General features: G+C 39.6%; 2 protein-coding genes across 2 annotated transcripts; both read right to left on the reverse strand.

Moving 5' to 3' along the window:
- Nucleotides 1-9928: 9928 nt before the first annotated feature.
- Nucleotides 9929-13403, reverse strand: LOC118505349 (uncharacterized protein K02A2.6-like). Its single transcript, XM_036041059.1, has 3 exons — nt 12753-13403; nt 11108-12398; nt 9929-10152 (listed from the first exon to the last, which is right to left on the reverse strand). Exons 1-3 carry the CDS (start codon nt 13401-13403, stop codon nt 9929-9931), a joined length of 2166 nt encoding a protein of 721 aa, XP_035896952.1.
- Nucleotides 13404-19657: 6254 nt separating this feature from the next.
- Nucleotides 19658-21708, reverse strand: LOC118513957. The gene is made up of 2 exons (XM_036060357.1): nt 20324-21708; nt 19658-20249 (listed from the first exon to the last, which is right to left on the reverse strand). The coding sequence occupies exon 1, from the start codon at nt 21503-21505 to the stop codon at nt 20756-20758; it is 750 nt and encodes a 249-aa protein (XP_035916250.1). The 5' UTR covers nt 21506-21708; the 3' UTR covers nt 19658-20249; nt 20324-20755.
- Nucleotides 21709-22699: the final 991 nt, after the last annotated feature.

Raw genomic sequence — 22699 nt, forward strand, 5'->3', positions numbered from 1 at the left:
AAGAGAAATTGTTTAGTGCCTGGATAAGGTTTTCCAGTTTTAATTCACTTGCTTTTTATAAGTGTGTGTTTCACTGTTCACTGTAGTTATTTTTAATATTTTCTCTTCTCTTTACTTACATGTATTTTCGAAACATTTTGTGGGTATGCCACAAAACTGCGGGATACGTGTCGTCCTGCTTTGAATCCTTTAACAGTCGCGGTCGGGAACGTTTCGAAGCGCGTTGTTTGGGAGTTATCGAATCCTATTACCTTCTGTCGGCCGCTGCTCCGTTACCTCTTACGGTCGAAGTCGATTCGGTCGAAGCGATGACCCAAACGTTGCTGTCTTCCTTCTCAGTACGCCGAATTCATCCCATTTCCAACAGGATGAGTGATTAGCCACCTGAAGATACTTGGGTATCTAACGTACAGCTGCCACAGGAAATATCACTTTTCACGGGGCGATCGGGAAAACTTTTTCGTCACTAGCCTTATGTTGCAACTTCACTCTTACGTGGTCACTCACACTTGATTAATGAGAAAACAACGGAGGGTCCCTATTCGGGTGCCAGTCAGTAACGCACTCACGGGTTTAGAGTTTTTAAAAAGTTATTTCTATTTTATTAACAACTCTTAATTCAACTCGTGAACGCGGGATGCCATCCTACTCGGTATGGGTTTCACGCCGGTCCGTCTCGGTGTCTGGAGAATGCAGGAAAGAACCGATGATTGAGCGGGCTGCGATGTTTTATAGCTGCGTCATCCGATGGCGATTGATGTTTACTTCTGACAGCGATCATGATTCGAGCATGATTCGATCGACGATGGTTGGTGACACATTTTATGCTGCGTTGCAGAAAATGTGCTCTCGGCTCGGATGTTGATATTTATGTTATATTGCGCTCGCTTGATGCTCGGTGTTGCGGGTTGTGCTAACTCAAGGTTATCTAGAATTTCCTCTATTTGAGGTATGGGGAATTTATCATCTATCGTTTTGTCATTGATCTTACGATAGTCAATAACAACGCGTACCTTACGTTTTCCGGACGCATCTAGTTTTTTTTGGAACAACCCAAACTGGTGATGAGTAAGGGCTAATTGAATGTTGAATGATTCCGTTATCGAGTAATTCCTTGATTTGCTCTTCTACATCATATTTATAAGCGTGTGGATATCGATATGACTTTGTGTAGACTGGATTATCATCAGTGGTTAAAATTTTATGTTTTACCACCAATGTTGCTGTAAGTTTCTCTTCAGCTCTTAATAAACCTTTTTGATTAGCCATGATTGTTTCTTTTGTACTTTTAAAATGGTATGGATTTATTATCTACAATGTAATATAATACATAAATTAGTACACTTAAAAACCAATAACAAACGGGATTGAAATACGTCCGTCGTACGGGCCGGTCGGGAGCGAAGAGACCGAAACTCGTCACTCTCTCGCTGATAGCGCGAGTTAAAACTTTTCTTTCTGAATAGATAGAAAGAGTCTTTTACAGTTCGGTGTCTTGAAATTAACTATTTTATTGAATTCAGCCGATTCCGTTATCGGCCCATAAACGGCCCAGCAGCGATCGCCGCATCAGCATAACTCGTCGCGTTGGATACAACACGACACTCCCAATGCTGATTTAGCGATTACCGACGCTCGTTGCTAACTCGCCCCCCCTCAGATGTGAACGTCCACGATTCACTGTGTTTGTTTAGGAAATGTGACGTAGTCGGGTGTCTGATTTGGTGACGAATTATGTACTGTGACTACCGTTTGCGTGTTTTTGCACCTCTTTGTAAACCAGTAAAGCAATGCTACTCCCAGTATAATGAGAGGAAAGATGATACCTCCGAAAATGTTTATCGTTGGCCAGGTTATTTGAAAAGAGTTGTTTTGTAAGCGAATGTGCTCCAATTCTTTACGTGTCTCGATGTGCAGATTATGTAAATCTTCCAGACTTATGTTCGAAATTTCCAGCTGTCTTTTAATAAACACTCCGTCGAGTGGATATAAGTTCAACGTTCCAACTAGATCGGTGAGTTTGGATGAGTATCTCACGTCGTTTATGTAAATATCGCATGTGTTGAAGCTTATTACGAACGATCCCTGAAGTGTTCTGTTGCTTATACCACAGTTGGAGACGAGTGTAAATTTCTCTACAGAGTTAATCAATATGGCGTGATTATTAATCTGTAATATTTCAGTTTTGGCTGGACTCTTCGTAAAGTTACATTCTGCTTCTCGACCTTCCATTAATCTTGGAATGCAATCTGATTCATCCAACTCTATTTCATTGATTTTATAGATTTTCGGGGTTAGAGTGCTAACACGGTATCTGATTGCTTCGTGAGTTATGAATCTGTCATACTGGAGGTGAATCTTGCCGTCGTGGTACAGGATTGGATAAATTTTTATCTTACGGAACGTTCTTGGGTCGAGTTTGGGTGTTTTTATGAGCAGCATTATTTCTTGGCGGTTGGTGGCGATAGAGGCGTCGGCGTAGGAAAGCGCTTCTAGAGTTGTGTCGAACGGAATGTTTTCTGCTGCCAGGTTTTTTTCCAAACAATTGATTTCATATTTTGACAATATTTTTTCGTTTAAAATATTCGCTTTCGTCATAACTATACTATCAACTATTTCCTGCAGTGTGTCTATCATCTTTTTTAGGTGGAGATAAATATTGATGGAATGAATTTCTAATGATTCTGATCTGAATTGAGTTATTACGTTACGAGTTTTTTCTGTTATTTCTTTAATCTGGTTGTTAATATTCCTATTGATTGTAACTTGTGCATTATTGTCATCGATGAGATTATTAATTGTTTTGTTAATAACACGAAGATCGTTTGCATCTGGTGTTCCTGCAATAAACTTCCAAATTGTTCCTATGGAATCCCAACGTTTGAATCTTTTAGTGGGAAGCATTCTTTTCAATATGGTATTCAGTTCTTCGAATTGGTTTTGGATAATACTGGAAAATTGATTATTGCTCATTTTTTCGAAATCGTCCTTAATTGCTTGAATATAACCCTTATACGCAGTTAAATTGCAATGGTGTATGTAAATATGGCTATCTATCCTTATTCTTGCCCAACCTTCGTCCATTGCAACTATAGGTTGGTTGTCTACCTTCAGAATAGAGATCCTCGGCTCAGCTAGGGTACATACTACAAATAGAAAACTGTAAGAAGAGAACAATGATGTTAGAATGACGGTATTGTTAGCTATCTTATTTTTATATCGTTTTTATGAATTTTTCGTGAATCATTTGTGTTTATAGTGCTTTTGTTTACTTTGTTAATCTTGATTTTCTTGTATCTCGGCTTGTGTTTTAATCTGGCTCTGGTTTTTTCATAAACTGTCATATCCTCTTTTATATTTATTTCCTTTTTTCTCTTATTGTAATATGAAATATCCTTCTCCTGTTTCTTTGTTAAATTTTTGTAAACATTTTCACAAATATCTGATGAACGGACAGACGGTAAAATTATCTCATAAGGAGTATATTTAGTAGTCGAATGAATGGATGAATTGTATTTGTGAAGTGAAAGCTCGATTAGATCAGAAATAGTTAAATTGTTGTTCTCAAATTTCGTTATTCGATAAATTTCTAATATGGTAGAATGGAACCTTTCTATTACTCCATTCATTTCACTTCGACCTGTAGCTGTTAAATATATTTGGATTTGGTGAGTTTTATAAAAATCTATTAGATCTTGTGTACCAAAAGATTTTTCGCCGTCCATTACTAATATTTTAGGAGGATGGTATTTTGTAATTATTTCTTTAACTGCCGGAACAATATCTAAGGCGGCTCGCGATTGAATTTCTTTAATTTGAGCGAATTTTGAAAATTTATCGATGTAAGTTAAAAAATAATGTTTTTCGAGAAACATTATATCAATGTGTGCAATTTGGAAAGGGTGTACGGGGATTGGAGTTTGTTGTTGAGGATACCGGATAGGGTTTCGGTCATATTTGTTTTCATTGCAGATACAGCAATTGGAAACAATTTTTTTTATCTTGGCTAGCAGCTTTGGAAAATAGTATTTACGTAAAATTTGCGACTTATTTTCCTGGGCTCCACGATGTGCCCTATTGTGCTCTGCCGTGATTATTTCTCGTTGTTGATCTTCGTCTGTAATGTCTTCCAGAAGATTTTGAGTAAATCGAATCTTAAGGAGCTTCTGACTTCCAAAATACTTCCTATAAACCTCTTGAAATTTTCCCATTATGTCTTCACTCGTGAAAAGTCCGTTTACTTTTGATATTGTGAAATGATCCTTTAGAATCTGTAAAAGAGATGATTCGGTTATTATTTCGGAGTAAATTGTTGTACGTTTAAAATTTTGGAATGGATATTCAATTACTGTGTTTGGTTTCCCTTTTTTCAACACGATCTGGTTGTGAAAAGCATTAAGTGGTGCTTCTGTAGAGATAATGTAAAAATCGTCACTAGTTTGTGATGAATGTTGCGTACCAGTCATAGAGAAAACTATTCTGCTGAGGGCATCTGCTACAACATTGCCTTTGCCTGGTTTATACAAAATCTCGTGGTCATGCTCCTCTAAATATGCTTTCCAACGTTTTAATTTTGCGTTAGTATTTTTTTGGGAGAGGGCAAAAGTAAGTGGTTGATGATCAGTTAATATTTTGAGTTTAGCTCCATACAAATAATTGCGGAAAGTTTGTAGTGACCAGAAAATTGCAAGCATTTCTTTCTCAGGGGTGGAATATTTCTCTTCAGTTTTAGATAGTGTTCTTGATGCGAAGTGAATTGGTTTATCTTTGCCTAATTCACCTTGAGAAAGAACGGATCCAATTGCATAATCTGAAGCATCGGTTGTCAAAATAAATGGTTTGTTAAAATCTGGATAGATGAGAATATCGCTCGATGATAGTATTTGCTTCATTTTATTGAAACATTCGATTTCTTGTTGATTTAATGTAATTTTCTTTTTGGATGTGTCAGATCCCTTTCCCCTTAAAATGTTTGTCAAAGGTTTAGCAATTTTGGCAAAGTCTTTGACAAATCGTCGATAGTAGCCCATTAATCCTAGGAAGGCACGCAAATCTTTAATGGTTTTGGGCACAGGGTATTTATTTATAACTTCTATTTTTTTTATGGTTGGGTTTTATTCCCTCTGTGCAAATAATGAAACCAAGAAATTCAACTTCTTGGCGAAGGAATTCTGATTTGTCTAATTGAATTTTTAGTCCTGCATTATTTAATGTTGTCAAAATTGTGTCCAAATTTTTCAAATGATTTTCTAAATCATCGCCAAAAACTATTACGTCGTCTATATAAACGTAACATATTTTTCCAATAAAATTTCGAAGTACATCATCGATAGCCCTTTGAAATATAGCCGGTGCGTTTTTTAAACCAAACGGCATCCTAGTAAATTCGTATTTACCGTTATTAATAGCAAAAGCCGTTTTTTCAATATCTGATGCTTTCATCTTAATTTGATGGAATCCCGAAGCTAAATCTAAAGTCGAGAAATATTTTTTTCCTTTTAATTGGTCTATCACATAATTTATCTCGGGCATTGGATATTTTTCGGAGATGGTTTTAGCATTTAACATTCGATAATCGATAACCATTCTAAATTTCTTTTGTCCTGATGCATCCGGTTTTTTTGGCACAATCCATACCGGTGAAGTCCAAGCTGAGCGAGACGGTCTGATTATTCCATCCGCTAATAGCTTGTCAACTTGCTTATTTACTTCGTCAGCATATGCTGCAGGATATGGATACACTCTTTGATGGATAGGTGTATCGTCTGAAGTGTGTATTGCACATTCCACTTTGGTTGTACATGTTAGTTTACTGTCTGGTTTGTAAAATGCATCTCTGTTTTTATCTAAAACCTGGTTTAGTTTTTCTAGCTCTAATTTGGATAGATGAGATGTTCGGATCAAATTGTGGGATGACCGATTATGTGGAGAATAGTATGAGATTGGGATGACGAATCTTTTAGAGTTTCTACTCAATGTGATTTGGTCATTTTCTAGATCAATTTTAGCTTTCAATGTTTTCAACATGCTATTTCCAATGATTCCATAAAAAAAATTGTGAAATTTGTGTAACAAAAAGCGATCTTCAAAATCAATTTTGGGATGGAAAAAATTTATATTAATTGCACTAGTAGGAGCAAATGTACTATTTGCACAACTTATTTGACCTACTGAAAATTCGTACGGTTTACTGATTTCATATGCACGTGCCAATTGTGGATGTATTAAATTAATATTAGCACCTGTGTCTATTAAAAACGGAAAGTTTCCAATGGTAGTTTTAAGATAAATAAAAGGAAGGCTGGGAACTACCAACTCATCTTCCACTCTAAAAAATGGTTCTGACCATCGCGACTTGATCCCTCCAACGGATCATGCTCGTGTTGCAAATTTATGTTTTGTAATTTGTCAACAAGATTGTTTTGCTCTGTGAGCTCAAATTCATTTATTGTTTGTCCGTGACAATACCTTGCGTCGTTGGCATTTTTATTCATTTGATGAGCATATAATGGGTGAGCTTGCCTCTTTACCCACGCTTCTTGACTTGATGGTGGTCTTGGTCTTTTTTCGCCATATGTGGGTCTGTTACCATAGTCAATATGACGTGAATTTATACTTCTATCTACCTCCATTGGCTCGGGCTGTTGCCTCTGTGGGGTATATTGCTGATTAGGCAGGTAATGGGAATTGTATCGTGGAGCTGGACGAGGCGCTGCTCTAGGAGGGGGTACTGGTTGATAAACAATTTTTCTGGGTGCTACCCTAGGGGGTTGAGGCTCGAAGCCTAAATCTCTTGGCTTGGGAATATTAAGAGAATTTTGATTTCCATATTGATTTTTAAAAGGTGCTGATCGAACGTCCATATTAAAGTAATCAATGCAAAATTGATATGCTTTGCTAAGGGTCTTCGGGTCAGCAGTTTTTAATAAAGTGGATAATGGTTTTTCTAAACCTCTAATAAACGAATCCAAAGCTTTCTCTCTGAAATAGTTTATGTGGACATTTGCATGCAGAGAGTACTTACTGTCAGTTTGAACTTGTGCTATTATAGCGGCTAACAATTGGTTAACCCTGCTATAATATCCGGCGAGGCTTTCCGAATTACCCTTACGAATACACGTCAATTCATAATCCAGGGTCTTCACGTCACGCTTATCTTTATAGTAAAGCATTAGGATAGATTTTATCTGATGCCAACTACATGTTGCATTATTTGCATTTAACACATCGGAAGCTTCTCCACGGACTTTCCTTCTGATTGTTCGTTCGATCAGATGGAACTGCACAGAGTCGTCAGGAAGATCTCTATACATGATAAAAACATCTTCCACATCCGAAATCCAATTCATCAACTCATTTGGGTTTCCATCAAAAATAGGAACATCCCTCAAAAAGTCAGGGGTTTTTCCCATCTCCACGAAAGATCGTAGAACCATTTCAGTGTTGGGATTGGTCATTTTTGTGTTTTAAATGCTCACTTCACTTAACACTTGTCACGATCACGATTCACCACTAACAAATTACAGCAGAAGCTATTTAATTAAACACCAAAATTTCACTGATTTCGGATTTTTTAGGTTTTTACTTACAGTATGGTTGAGTTAATTTCCATGGGCATCTGACTTCTTTTTCTTCGGGGGAAAATTGGGCAGCTACAGCAAGATGTTCCTTTTTATCCTTCTGATGACTGGGGGCTCGCTGGCAGCAATCGGGAATTAACCACGGTGTCCCAAAGTTCGCTTCGTTATTATGATGGCTCCTTCAACCACGAGATTAGCCACAATTTTTAAATGGCTAACTTTATAGGATTTTTTTTTAACTTATACACTTCCCGCTGATTTTTTTGTCAGGTCCCTATTCGGGCGCCAGTTAAAACTTTTCTTTCTGAATAGATAGAAAGAGTCTTTTACAGTTCGGTGTCTTGAAATTAACTATTTTATTGAATTCAGCCGATTCCGTTATCGGCCCATAAACGGCCCAGCAGCGATCGCCGCATCAGCATAACTCGTCGCGTTGGATACAACACGACACTCCCAATGCTGATTTAGCGATTACCGACGCTCGTTGCTAACTCGCGTATCATCAGGAGTGATCGGTTTATCCGTCAACCGATCGGCAATTGCGACACAGGGTGTTCCCAACATCCCCCCTCTTTAATCACGCTGGTACGACTCCATCCACTGCGGTTGTCTTCGAGCTCGCGAAGATCGGCGTAGAGGCTGTACCGGCGAAGGTGATCCGCTATCTGCTGTTTCAAAACCAGGGGATGCAATCGTTTCCGTACCCATCTCTGACAATGGAGAAGTGCATAACAATGAGCCGGACGACGGTAACAATGACGATGACGATGATGACGATGATGAAGCTGGCGATGACGATGATGAAGCTGGAGATGACGATGATGATGATGATGATGATGATAATGAAGCTGGCGATTGTGTATCTGCATCAGATTGACATTCATCCAGTAAAATGTCTAAGGCAATCGAAGTCTGCTTAGCATACGGCTGTAAATCCTGTGCCTTAAAATCAGTCTTGTTGTTCAATCGCGGCCGTAACTGGTTGATGTGTGACCGCCAACATTTACCAGCAGAATTCACCACTTGGTACATCACTTTTCCAATTCGCTTATCAATAATAGCTGGCACCCAACTCCAGGTGTTGTAATGATATTTCTTCGCATACACAGATTCACCAATGTTAAAACTTCTGGTTGAAAACTGTCCGTCATCTTGATAAGGTGAAACTTTTACAGGTGGGCGCAGCAGCTCTAGGCAAGTACGAATCTTGCGACCAAACATAACTTCTGCCGGTGTTTTCATGCCTTCCAACTGCTTATTAGGTGTACTTCTATATGTTAAAAGAAACATGTCCAATGCTTCCTGCAGCGACACCTCTCCCACCTTAATCTTTTTTAACGCTCTTTTGAACGAGTCCACGAACCGTTCAGCTTGGCCGTTGGACTGCGGGTGGTACGGGGCAGTTCTGATGTGTTCAATGCCATTGGTTTTACAAAAATCAGCAAATGCTATGCTCGTGAACTGCCTTCCGTTATCGCTTACGATTGTATTTGGCATTCCCAGTCTTGCACACAATCGTCTCAAAATAGCAACAGTTGAAGTAGCAGATATTTGTGAGGTGGGTACAATCTCTGGCCATTTGGAATGTGAATCAATCACTAACAGGAAATACATGTCTTCAATTGGCCCAGCGTAATCTATATGTACCCTCTGCCAAGGTGCATCCGTTGTTTGCCAAGGTACCGGTGAGCTTAGATTAGGAGACTTAGCCGCAGAAGCGCACGATTTACAGCATTTCACCATATCCTCAATATCTGCATCTATGTTTGGCCAATATACATAACTTCGTGCTATTCCTTTCATGCGCTCAATCCCCGGATGTCCTCGGTGCATCAACTCAAGTACATGCTGGCGCTGCGACAAAGGTATGATTAACCGGTCTCCAAAAATAATGCAATCCTCAATTGCCGACAAAGAGTCACGTCGCGCGTGAAAAATTTTTAGCTCACGGCCTTCTAGCCTCTTTGGCCATCCATTCTGGATGTACTTTAACAACACCCGAAGCACAGGGTCTTTGCGCGACTCGCGCACAATGTCTTCAAAAGCTAGCGGCAATATCCTCGCTGCATTCTTTACTAAAGCTCCTATGTCGTTCTCAAGCTCGATGCTGGCAATTACAAGGTCCTCTTCAGGTTTTTCGTGTCGATCCATTAGACGAGAGAGCACATCAGCATTTCCAAATTTATCAGTTTGAACATACTCGATATGAAAATCGTAAAGTAACAGCGTCAGAGCGAAACGCTGCAACCGATTTGCGGTGTATGTTGGTATCCCCTTTTTAGATCCAAATACTACTGTGTCCGAAAAATAAAGTGACTTTGCGTTTTTTTTCTTAAATGGTTTTTGTATTAGGTCAAATGAAGGTCGTCACCTTTGAAGCAATCCCCTTCCGATGCAATGCACCTCTTCCACCTCTTCTCCCACTCCTTGAAGCAGGTAGAAAACGCGGATGCTGGGATGTCCTTTAGTTCCGCCGTCGCTGCGGCTTCTATCTCCTCGATAGTATCAAAACGATGTCCCCGAAGCGACAGTTTTAGCTTGTTGAACAGCCAGAAGTCGGCTGGTGCCAAATCTGGCGAATACGGTGGTTGCGGAACAATATGGGTGCCAGTTTTTGCGAAAAACTCCCTCAAAATGATTTCAGGCATTTCGGTACCAGGCGAGACTTCACCCGCTTCAACCCCAAAACATCTTTTAGGATAGTGTTGACCAATGCTTTTGAAATCCCAACACTTTCCGAAAGGTCTCGTATCGTCAACCGACGATTGTTGACAATTAAATACTTAATTTGGACGTCGTGGGCGTCGTCGGTCGAGGTGGATGGTCTTCCCGGACGGTCCTCGTCTTCGACCTTCTTACGGCCATTTTTAAAATCACTGTACCATTTGTATACATTTTTCTTTGACATAGAGCCTTCCCCGAATGCTTTTCGTAACATCCGCAATGTTTCCGCAGCGTTTATTTCATTGCGCAAAAAAAATTTGATGCATGCGCGCTGCTCCACAAACTTGGACATGATCAATATGGACGAAAACACTTTGCGCAGCTCCGAAAACAATTTGTCACTCCTATCCGGGTGGGTGTTGTGACTTGAAACGTGGCAGATATGTCAAAAACATACATATTGATAAACGAAAAATAAAAACAAGGAGCTACTTTTGGCGCGCGAAATTTGGCTTCCAATGTCACCTTACTTTTCGGACACAGTAGTATTCTTAGTAATGGCTGATGGTCAGTTTGTAACAGGAAATGTCGCCCAAACAGCATTCGATGAAACTTCGTGACGGCGAAAATGATGGCCAAGCCTTCACGATCAGGCTGACTGTACCGTTGTTCCGTTGCTGTGAGCGCTCTCGATGCATGCTGGACCACTTTCATTCTTCCGTCAGGCCACCTGTGTGATATTGTAGCCCCAATGCCTACCGAAGAAGCATCCGCTGAGACTACGATTTCGAGCAGTGGGTTATAATGAGTCAGCAAAAGGTCCGAAGCCAAAATCTTCTTAAACTGCTCAAAAGCATGCTGACATTGCGGTGTCCATTTAAATAATCCCTCTTCCTTCAGCAGCTCGTCCAGAGGCTGCCGTAACATACGCATGTTGTGGACAAATTTTCCATAATAGTTGATCGCCCCGAGAAACGCTCGCATTCCCGGGACGTCAGTCGGAGGCTGGAGCTTAATGATGGCAGTAGTCTTATCAGGGTCTGGCCGCAACCCTTTTGCATCCAACAAATGGCCCAAATATTTAATTTGGGGCTTCCGAAAACTGCATTTTTCTGCACGTAAAGTAAATCCGTACTCTTGTAGTTTCTCTAACACGGCATGAAGATTACGATCGTGCTCTGCCATATCTTTTCCTCCTACAACAATATCATCCAGATACACAGCTACTCCAGCCAAACTGGCCACCATTGTATCCATTAATTGCTGGAACGCTCCCGGCGCAGCTTTAACACCTGGTGGCAATCGGTTGTATCTGAATAACCCACGATGCGTGTTTACTGTTAAGAAATCTCGACATTTTTCATCTACCTCCACTTGCAGAAATGCGTCAGAGAGGTCTAATTGGCTGAATACTGCACAGTTGCTCAAGCTTGCGAAAATATCTTCTGGCAGAGGTAACGGGTACTGGTGTGTCATTAGCGCATTATTAAGGCCTGTGGAATAGTCACCACAGATCCTTATACTACCGTTTGCCTTGCGCACCACCACTATTGGAGCGGCCCACTCCGAATACTCCACATGTGTGATTACCCCTTCTTCCTCTAACCGCTGAAGCTCATCAGTCACTGGCTGTAACATAGCGTACGCAACAGGTCGCTTGGGGCGGAACACAGGGGAAGCATCATCCTTCAATTGAAGTTTAACCTGTGTCTTTGTACAACGCCCGAGCCTATCAGCAAATAACTCCGGATATGACGTACTAAGAGTCCCACAGCTCACATCGCCGACATGGACTCGCCGGCAAATTGATGATAACGGAACATCCCACAAACCAAAAATCTCCATAGCATCCGCACCTAACAGCAGTAAATCAGCGTTCACAACACGTACCATACACGGCTTACACTGCTGCCCTATGCTCATCATACACTGGAACTCGCCCAAAATGTGCAAAGGCTCTCCGGATGCTGTTTTGGCTTTAATGTCAGGTTGTGTCATCGCCGGTTTACCCATTTCCAACCAATGCTTTTTAGATATTAGGGTTATGTCGGCACCAGAATCGATCATCATCCGAGTTGGCATCTCATTTAAAATAACATTCACCAGTCCACGTTTAAAATTCGAAATTCTGTTTATCCAAACAGTTCTTATGCTCTGCCTCCCACCGTTGGACCATCTTAAAGCGGAGTTACAAAATCCGTCCATGTGCCCGTACCGACGGCATTTACGACATTGGTGACTTTTATATGGACATCTCCTGGCATGATGCCCTTCACCGCACAACCAACACTTAATCGAGGACTCGGCCTTGCTCTCATGCTTAGTGTTATTTGTTGTTTTGGAATATGATCTATAGCTTTGCTGACCTCGTATTGCACTGACTGTTTTATCGGCGTTTATCATAGCATCATCATGTCTCAAAGTGGCTAAACGTTTGCATTCTTCTGTCATTTCATCAAGGGTAGCCACACGTTTGTCTCCTAAACGACTCAACAAACGTGTACGTACATCGGCATAACTTTCATCCTTGAGACCACACACAAATATTAAACATTTAAGCTCCTCTTCAGATAAAACGCTTAGCTCAGATTCAACCACTGCCTTATTCACACGACACGAGTATGCCACAAAATCTTCTTGTTTCGTTTTCGCCATATTTATGCACTTAAAACGCCTTTCCATCTCGGAGCACGGTGAGCCAAACAGCTTCTTTAGCTTTGTTACCGTTGTGTTGAAATCAAAATCACCCGGCTTGGACGGTAGTATGTGTGAAACGTATCGCTCGTGCTCTACCATCCCAAGCTTTCGCAGCAACAATCTTACACGCATGGCATCATCCAGCTCTCTCGCATCATCCACAAACAAACTTCCGAAGCGTGTAAACCATCCGGCAAAAAATACGCGATCATCCGGATTGTAACGGAACTCTTGCACGTCCTTCGCTAACGCTTCGATTACACTCTCTGATCCTGTCGGTTGCGGAGACTTTAAAGTTGCGAAAACTTTTGTCATGAGCTGCTCTTGCTGTTGTAAAAACGCCTGCTGTTGCTGGTGTAGAGAATCTTGCTGTTGCCGAAATATTTCCTGTATCCAGTTGGCATTAAGGCTTTCTTGCTGCTGCTCAACATGGCCGTCGCGCGATGGCCGGCCGTTCTCCATTTAGCACAATGCAGCACCGCACGTAGATATGAATTAACACGGCTTTCCAGCACAATACGTTGTTCCCGTGTTTCCTTTGTCCTCGTCGCCACTTTTGTACTTTTAAAATGGTATGGATTTATTATCTACAATGTAATATAATACATAAATTAGTACACTTAAAAACCAATAACAAACGGGATTGAAATACGTCCGTCGTACGGGCCGGTCGGGAGCGAAGAGACCGAAACTCGTCACTCTCTCGCTGATAGCGCGTATCATCAGGAGTGATCGGTTTATCCGTCAACCGATCGGCAATTGCGACACAGGGTGTTCCCAACAGTTTCAAACAATTTATCTTTTTCTAATAATGATAAATGGTCGGTACGTATTATTTCATTCAGATTTTTTTTGTAATTTCACATTCTCTTTGCAATTTGGAGAAACCGTTTCGAAATTGTTAACTGTTAAGTTCAATTTTCCTTTAATAATAGGTAGAACGTTTTGTGTGCTTAATATGTTGGTGATTGTTCTGTTATTATCGACTCTATATAAGCCAGGCTCAATCACAACTCCGTTACAAAGTTTTTGAAATGTTGGTACTAACCAGTCACCATTAACTGTCGTTTCCATTTCTTTGTGGAGCGAATATAATTTTTGTGTAGGAAAATATTTTTCGTATTTCAATTTTATGTTTCCGATTTCAAATGTTTCGTCTTAGAAGTTTATTTTGGCTTTATTCTTAGCCATGCATTCTGATCCAATCAGTGCGTCAAAAAAATCGTGAAACTGCGTTTCATAAAATATTTGGTTTGGAAGCTTATTGCCAAGTAAGTTGATACTTCCTTTCTTATTAACGTATTGGCATCCAGCAATGTTGTTTATTTTAGTGCCAGTTATTGTTTTAACATTTGATAGTATTCCTGGTCGTATTATATTTTTATTTGCGCCGGAATCAATCAAAATTTTCAAACTTTTGTTTGATTGATTACTTGATGTAATGTAAGGTAAATAATTTATGTATTTTGGATTTCTGGGAGAGTTAAGCAAAAATTTATGTCCAATCCCTCCTCAGTTTTGGAATCTTCATTATCAGAAGGCTGTGTTATTTCTGCATTAAAAATTTGCTTCTTGTTTAAAGTTAATCTGCTCTTAGATGACCCTATTTCCATAGGTTCGGTAGACGGATCTGTGTTAATTGGTTTTTGAAGTTTGTAATCCTGTCGCAGGGGTTGTTGTTGGATTTCATACGAATTCATACCATCTCTTTTAGGGTTTTCTGGCAGCACTGCCATTACGTTGCGTTTGACGTTTCGAATGTCATTTTGCGGTATGTGTTAGTTCAGTCGCGCCAAAAACTCTCCATAGGAAAGGTACAATAAAAGGCAGTTCCGATTGTACGCATAAACCAGCAGAGTGTTTTTCGTCAGAGCTTTTTCCGAAATTACAACAGTTGTACATTTTTTGCATTACAGATTTTTTTTCCGGGTAGACCTTTGTTGTTTTCAGATTCTGCAGTTCGAAGGCTACTCGAAGCTTGAGAGTATTATTTGTTATCTTCAGTGAGATTCTTACTTAACTCATTTTAGGAAAACTTGCATATGAATGCATACGCATTTTCTATTGTTTTGGGTTCTGCAGCTTGTACGTACCCAAAATATGGTTTTTGCAGCCCGCTAACGTATGCTGCTAGGGTGTATTCGTCTATAAAATCATTTATGTCATCCCAGTGTTGATCATACTTTGGATTTTGCTTTGCTAATGATTTTATGTTGTGAACGATTTCTTTTGTTTTCTGGTAATGCTTATGCGAGTTAAAAATTGTACTTTACACTTATAAAGGTTCGGACGCGAATACACACTTTAGACATCTGGTTTTACTGCTGGTCAAATTAAGAGTGATTTATTTGAACTATTGATACATGTATGTGGATTGGGGGAATTGGATTGGAACAGGAAACGGAGGGGGTGCTGATTCAGCTTCTCGGTTGCTAAGCCATTCGATGCAAACGATGTTGGTGCAAGTTCGGTGCGAAGCATAAGCTGACGACGCTGTTGGCGGTCCCGTACAAAACATAAGCTGACGTCGCAGGAATTACTGGGTCATCGGGTGTTCGACCGATGTGTTAACTTGACCTTCCCTAATTTTGAGGTTCCGTACGAAAAATATGCATGTATGTTGGTGGTTGGTGGAACGCCTGTTGGTGGATTATGTCATATGGCGTAGCTGTGTTATTCAGCTGTGTAGGCAGGTTTGGTTGTGCGGCTACTTCGACTTTAACGTTGGTCTTCTTACGTTTCAAGCAAACGTAAACAGTTATGATACAAGCTACTGCAATTGGTGTGAAGATCGAGCTGGTTAACGACCATTGCCATGACCATGATAAACTATTGTTTTGTAATTTTATCTGATCCATTTCTTTGCGTAAACCTATATGTAGGTCGTGTAGGTGATTCAGGCTCAAGTTGATTAGGTTTCTCTTCAGGTTGATCTGTGCATCGTATAGAGGAAGATGTACGATCGATCCTGGTAGATCTATGGGATTATTTGATATTATTTTTCCGTTCATAGAGATGGTACAGGATGAGTGGGTTATTAGAAATGGCCCGTTTAATGTCCTCTCTTTTACTCCGCAGTTTGTATTTAAAGTAAAGTTGATGTTGGTATTTATCAATATGTGGTTAATGTCCCTTTTTCTTTCGTTGGGTTTTCCACAACGTCACATTCTGCAAGATTTCCGTTTAAGATTGCTGCAACACACGAAGTCTCTTCTTCTTCTTTCAATTCCTCTGATTGGTATATTTCTTTCTCCATCGACGGAACCGAATAGATAGCGTTTTGGTAGGATAGAAAAAACGGATTTGGAACATGAATTGTCTTATTTCTATTGGTTACAGGGAAGATTTCAATTTTCGGTAAAAGTCTCGAGAAGGCCCTCCCTAGAATCTTTTGTGTGCAGCACTGTTGCCTGTCATTTTTGTTGTACAGTGGGATTTCTGTATGGTCAAAACCCATTTGATATAAACATTGTGCATAGTTCGTGAATACTGTTAATAGACAGCGATTAGAACTTGATAAAATACATTGTAACAAGCGGTTTGAGATTATGATATTCTTATGCTTCCTCCTTTGCTGAATATCAATGCAAGGTAACAAGTATTCATCGAATTACTGTTCCGTTACCGTCCGAGAACGCCGTGCATGTTTTAGGCCCGATTGTTCACCCCTAGTGCGACTGAAAACTAGTACGAAGCCCCTGTAACCCAAAATGTATGGTAGGGCTAGCGGAGAGGGGATTTTAATCAAATAATAACAATATTTTATTCGACTTTCTTCAATCAATTTTGACCACACTGAAAGCACACAGAAAGCTCACTGTGAAGCTCTCGCAACGTGTACTGCGGATTGCATACCTGAAGGCGTAAATCCTACAGCGCCTAACAAATTTTGTCAGGGGGGGGTCTTCTCGAGTCTTTTACCGAATTTTCCTATTGCAATAACTGAAGTTTTAACGGAAGATGTGATTCGCACGAGCTTGCAATCACGAATGACCGCGTTGACCGTTTATTTTTGACATTTCTCTTTTTTGACAGTTAAAGTAAATAGACTATGGTATGACACGTTATTACATTTGAATTTCGAACTATCTACAGCTCGGCCTTCCTGACCCTAAATTGTCCTCAATTTTGTGTTTTAACTATTTCTTAATTACCCAAGTGTTGCATTTCATAATTCGATCAATCACCAGCAAGAGGCACAATCCACCTTCTTAATTTGTCCGATTCCTAAATTCCATCGTACGGTATTTGCGTAATCTGAATTCCATCAATGTCCCTAATTACATATCTATCGTTAGGTAAGCGTTTGTGTATTACATATGGACCCTTGTATCTGGCAATAAGCTTTTTGTTAGAGTTAGCTGTGTTATCTATATTTTTTATCACTACAAACTCTCCTTCTTTGAATTGTGTAGCTGGACGGTAGTGTTTGGCATGCTGTTTTTCATTGTTCTTTTGTGATTTCAAAATATTAGAAGAAGCTTCTGCGCGTATCACTTCTAGTTCTGAGGGTACTTTGTTTTTATCGTCGAGATATTCGGTTAGGTGATCTACTGCAGGACCTCGCTGATCTACGCCAAAAAGCAACATAGCAGGGGAAAAACGAGTTGAAGAATGAATTGTGTTATTAAGTGCATACTCCGTGTATAGCAATTGAAGAACCCAATCAGAATGATCGGATTGATTTGATAATTTGCTTAATATAGGGCGAATTATTCGGTTAACCCTTTCTACCTGGCCATTGGCTTGTGGCGATCCAGTGGCATCTAACACGTGACTAATTCCTCGACACGATAGAAAATTTGAGAATGCAGCCGAAGTAAAACACGTACCACGATCGCTGACTATTCTTTTGGGGCGACTGTAGTAGGAAAAATATTGTTTCAAGGCATTGCATACTTTGCGGGTGCTAGTGGAAGAAGTTGGATATAGTTTGACGAATTTGGTAAATGCATCTATTACTACAAGTAAATACTTTTTCTTCAAGGTTGATGTGGGGAGTGGTCCAAAGCGGTCGATATGTAATGTGTGAAAAGGGTAGGGTTCTTTATGGATACTGTGCAGGTTTCTATTATTAGTTCTAGCAGGAGCGGTATAAAGAACGCACTTTAAGCAATTATTTATGACGTTTGTTATCTGAGTTTTTCTATTGGGGAACCAGTAATTTTTATCAATTTGAGTACAACATTTGTCGACTCCAAGGTGTCCTGTTTGTTCGTGAATTGAGCGAATCAGATTATTTATCATTTCCGTAGGTACGTATAGTTTTAATCTGTTTGAAGTGGAAAGTTTATACACAATATCATCTTGCAACTCGTAACCTTCGACGTTGTTCTTTTCTAACTCCCTTTTCAATGCTTGTATAGTAGGATCTCTAGCTTGGGCAACGCGTAATTGAAAGTCGATATCAATCGCAGCTGCAAGTTCTTATCTACTCAAGGCATCCACATGGCTCATTGCTGTCCCCGGACGGTGTTGGATTGTGTAATCATAGTTCTCTAAGAAAAGAGACCAACGAGCTATTTTAGCGGATGCGTTCCTATTTTTCAAAGTTTCCACGAGAGAATTGCAGTCTGTTAAAATCTTTATAGGGATGCCATGAACATATGCGTGAAACCGTTTGAGAGCATAAATCACCGCAAGTGTTTCGAGCTCATAACTGTGTAGTTTGGACTCTTCAGTAGAAGGCGCCTTTGAAAAATACGAAATTGGGTGAAATTTGCCATCATTCTGTTTTTGTAAGAGCACTGAACCAAAAGCTGAAGCACTGGCGTCACAATGAAGTTCTGTTTCGCGTTCTGGGTCATATATAGCAAGTACTGGAGCCACTATTAGTTTATCTTTAAGAGTTACGAATGCCTTTTTGCAATTATCATCAAAATTAAATACAACATTATTTTTCAAAAGATTTGTTAAAGGTTTTGCTTTGGCGGAAAAATCAGATACAAATCTACGGAAAAAAGAAAACAATCCCAAGCATTGTTGAACTTCTTTCACGTTACGCGGGAAAGGGTAATTTTTAATAATTTTAACATGTTGGTCACTAGGGCATATACCTGAAGAGTTGATTTTATACCCTAAATAGTCTAACTCATCGTAAGCAAACTTACATTTATCAAGCCGGAGTTTTAACTTATTTTCGCTTAGGGTGCGTAGTACTTCTCCGACCAGTTGTAGATGTTCACCAAAATCTTAAGATGCGATAAGTATATCGTCGATATATACAACTAATTTTCCTTCTTCGATAAATTTTCTTAAAATCGTATTTATACACTGCTGAAACTCAGCAGGGGCATTTTTTAACCCAAAGGGCATACAAGTATACTCGTACTGCCCATCTGGAGTAACAAACGCCGTATACTTGATCGAATCCTCATGCATCTGCACCTGGTGAAAACCGCTCTTTAAGTCCAGAAGGGTGAAATACTTTTTATTTCCCAAATGTTCCAAGCACGACTCTATGAGTGGCAGTGGGTAGTTATCTCGGAGAGTAACTTTGTTCAATGGTCGATAATCGACGCATTTTCTAATTTCACCATTTTTCTTTCTGACTAGAACAAGTGCAGAAGCGTAAGGTGAGTTACTTGGTCTTACTATACCAGCTTCCATTAACTCCTTCACGATTTCCTTAACTTTGTTCCTTTCGCCAAAGGAAAGACGCCTAGGTTTTGTGAATATAGGGGTATTATGAGTAAGGCTTATTCGCATCCTGTGAGTTGTTGGCACAACTTGTTTTTCTGGGTAGTTTCCGTAATTATTCAATATGATTGACTTCATATCGCTTTTTTGTCCTTTAGACCTATTGTTTCCGTGTTCAGATTGTTTTGGAATGAAATCGGAGTTTGTAACATTCTTGGAATCAGACATAACAAATCCCTTATGTGCCCCAATTGGTTTCTTAATCGAATCAAGCAGTAGACCCAAAGTTTGAAGCTTTTGGAAAACAACCGGCTTTATTGTATTATTCACATTTAATTTCATCAATTCAGGAATGGCAATACGGCCAGGCCGTTCTTTATGAATAAAAAATTCAGGAATGGTATAAGTTTTACGAAATTGAACAAGGAAAATTAAAAGTTCTGATAATAAATCCCTCCCTATTAGCAAAGGTAATGACATGGAATTTTTAGGTTTTTAGTTTATTTAGGAATAAAAATATGATTGAAGATTTCATTTCGAAAGCGTATGCGTAGTTAAATTTTTCCAAGAATTTCTAGTTGTATGTTTCCTATCCCACGGAATCGACTGGGTTGAGGAGTACCAAATTGTTGTTCCGGAATGATGCTCTCATTGATAAAACTCCTAGAACTGCCAGAATCAAAAAGACAGGTTGTTTTATACCATGTGCCACAAACTTTGGTCCCTGGAAAAGCAACACTCACCTCTTGGAAGGGATCCAGCTTAAGTACATTTCCATCGTTTTCAAACTCTCCAACGTCCTCATTACCCTGAACTGCAGCTACTGTTGGTGAATGTTTGGTGTTCTCGGGACAATTGCGGATGATATGAGTTGTGCTTCCGCATTTGAAACAGGAACCTGGAGTACGACGTGGTTTTGTACATTGCGATGCATGATGCCCAAAGTCCGAACAGTTGTAACATCTCTGTCCGCTTCGCTCTGTTGCCATCTCTTTGCCTGCGTTCGACTTCGAAGCATTCACACTGTAGGTAGATGGGTTTCGGCTATCTGGTGTTTTGCGTATCAGAAAGTGCGTTTCGCGACGTTTGATGAAATCTATTAGCTCATTGATATCACTGTAGTCTCTTGTGATCAAGCAGTTGTAGATTGGGTCACGAGACAGCCCTTTGATGGCCTATGTGATTATAGCTTCCTCGCTCACTCTGCCTTTTTTCCCAAGCGCATTCACACGATACACATAGCTATTGTACGATTCACTTGGCTTCTTGGACACCGACGCTAGTTGACTGTGTATCAGAGCTTCATTAGCTTGGTCGGGAAAAGCCTTTTTTATTTCATCGGTGAACTCATCGAACGTTTTTATTGAGTTGCGGAACCCATCAAACCATTCCCGAGCCGCTCCGGTTAGTCGACCACTTGCGTACAGCAGTTTTGTTCTGTCTTGCCAGCCGTAAATTTCACTATTGTGCTGAATAGTTTTCAACCACTGGCTGATACCTAGGCCGTCGGAAAATTCCGGTATTAGGTATTTTACCTCTTCGGGATGCGCCAATCTTCCGTCCGTATTTGGATGTCGTAGTTCCATTGCCTTAACTTTTTCCCGTAGTACTATCAATTCGAAACGAAGGCTGGCTTCACTGATTTCCTCGTGAACAATGGGTTTCACGATGGTGTCTTCATTACCAACACCGTTTCGCGTGTATTCCTCCATCTTTGTGTCGACCGTCGCCGAAGCTTCGTTTAAGGTTACGGCGTCATCGATGCACGTGTTTTCCTGGGAAGAGACCCCATTGTTCACTGTACACTCCTCTGCTTTCGCTACATTTTCCTCGTTCATGCGACGGAGCTGTGAGATGGTTGCCGTCGGGGACACTTCAATGTTGGCGGCAGCCAAAGCACACAAAATTTCGTCCTTCGTCGGCATATTTGCAATTAAATGAGTTCCTATCCCACTTCTGAATTGTAATAACTGAAATTTTAACGGAAGATGTGCTTCGCACGAGCTTGCAATCACGAATGACCGCGTTGACCGTTTATTTTTGACATTTCTCTTTTTTGACAGTTAAGGTAAATAGACTATGGTATGACACGTTATTACATTTGAATTTCGAACTATCTACACTATACAATTTTGTTTTGAGTTTTGGGACAATAATCATTAATATGAGTGCTGAATTGCTTACAGCAGCTTTTGTGGTTGTATATAAAAATAATTCAATAGTTGTGTTAGCTGAAAGATTAATTCGTTTCATACCTCTTACTACAATGTCTATTTCTTCTTGATTAAGGAGTTGAATATTCGTTATTCCCAATTTAGCTAGTGTGATACTTTCAATAATAATTCCAATTCTATCTGCTAAGTATTTCAAATTTAAGAAAATGTTTAAAGAGTAAAATTCCATTGAAGAACTGTTAAAAATTTTAATGGCCTGCTTTATTTTCTCAAGACTATCATTCAATTGAAGTGTCATATCTTTATTTATTAGAATTTCCAAGCCGTTCAATAGCATCCCATCGTTTTTGACGAATCGGTCTAATAGTTTGAAGCATTTTTGGTACATGATTGAATTCCTCTTTTACAACATGAGTAAACTGGTTTTCTTCTATTTTCTCAAACGCAGTGAATAGTGATTGCACTTCACGTTGGATATCTGATATTTGAAAATGATGAATGTTGTATGTTTTAGCAATAGCTATTTTAGCAACACCTCTGTCAAAAGCAATTAGTGGAATTTTACATAAACTTGATATTGTCATGTTCTGTGCTGTAACAGTTGCAAAAAATCTGTAATAAAATACAATATCAGGAATTGATTACTTTATGATCGTTTTGATGAAGTTTTCTTCCGGTTTTTTGTTAAGACTGTAGTTCTATTCACATTTTGTATTACCGTTTTTTTGTATGGTTTTGCTTGTTTGGTTCGTCGTTTCGTCTTCATAAAAGCTTGGGCTGAGTTCGATATTGTTCTTTCTATCTTATTTTTGTTAAAGAAATTTAAGTCTTGTTTCTGTTTTCGATTTAAATTTTCAAATACTTTAAGCAGAATGGCAGAAGTTTTTTCTGAAGGTGTAATTATTTCAAAAGGGGTAAATTTTGTAACAGAATGTATTGAATTAT

Source organism: Anopheles stephensi, chromosome X (genome assembly GCF_013141755.1).
Source record: "Anopheles stephensi strain Indian chromosome X, UCI_ANSTEP_V1.0, whole genome shotgun sequence".
Taxonomy (NCBI): domain Eukaryota; kingdom Metazoa; phylum Arthropoda; class Insecta; order Diptera; family Culicidae; genus Anopheles; species Anopheles stephensi.

What these genes read in the sequence shown, in the direction of transcription:
- LOC118505349 (XM_036041059.1), bottom strand. Translation starts at nt 13,403, where the DNA reads ATGGAGAACGGCCGGCCATCGCGCGACGGCCATGTTGAGCAGCAGCAA. An exon ending in AGGATGAAAGTTATGCCGAT is followed by an intron (nt 12,399 to 12,752) that starts GTACGTACACGT and finishes GGTGGGAGGCAG; the next exon opens with AGCATAAGAACTGTTTGGAT. An exon ending in ATTTAAATGGACACCGCAAT is followed by an intron (nt 10,153 to 11,107) that starts GTCAGCATGCTT and finishes CGTATTCGCCAG; the next exon opens with ATTTGGCACCAGCCGACTTC.
- LOC118513957 (XM_036060357.1), bottom strand. Translation starts at nt 21,505, where the DNA reads ATGCCGACGAAGGACGAAATTTTGTGTGCTTTGGCTGCCGCCAACATT.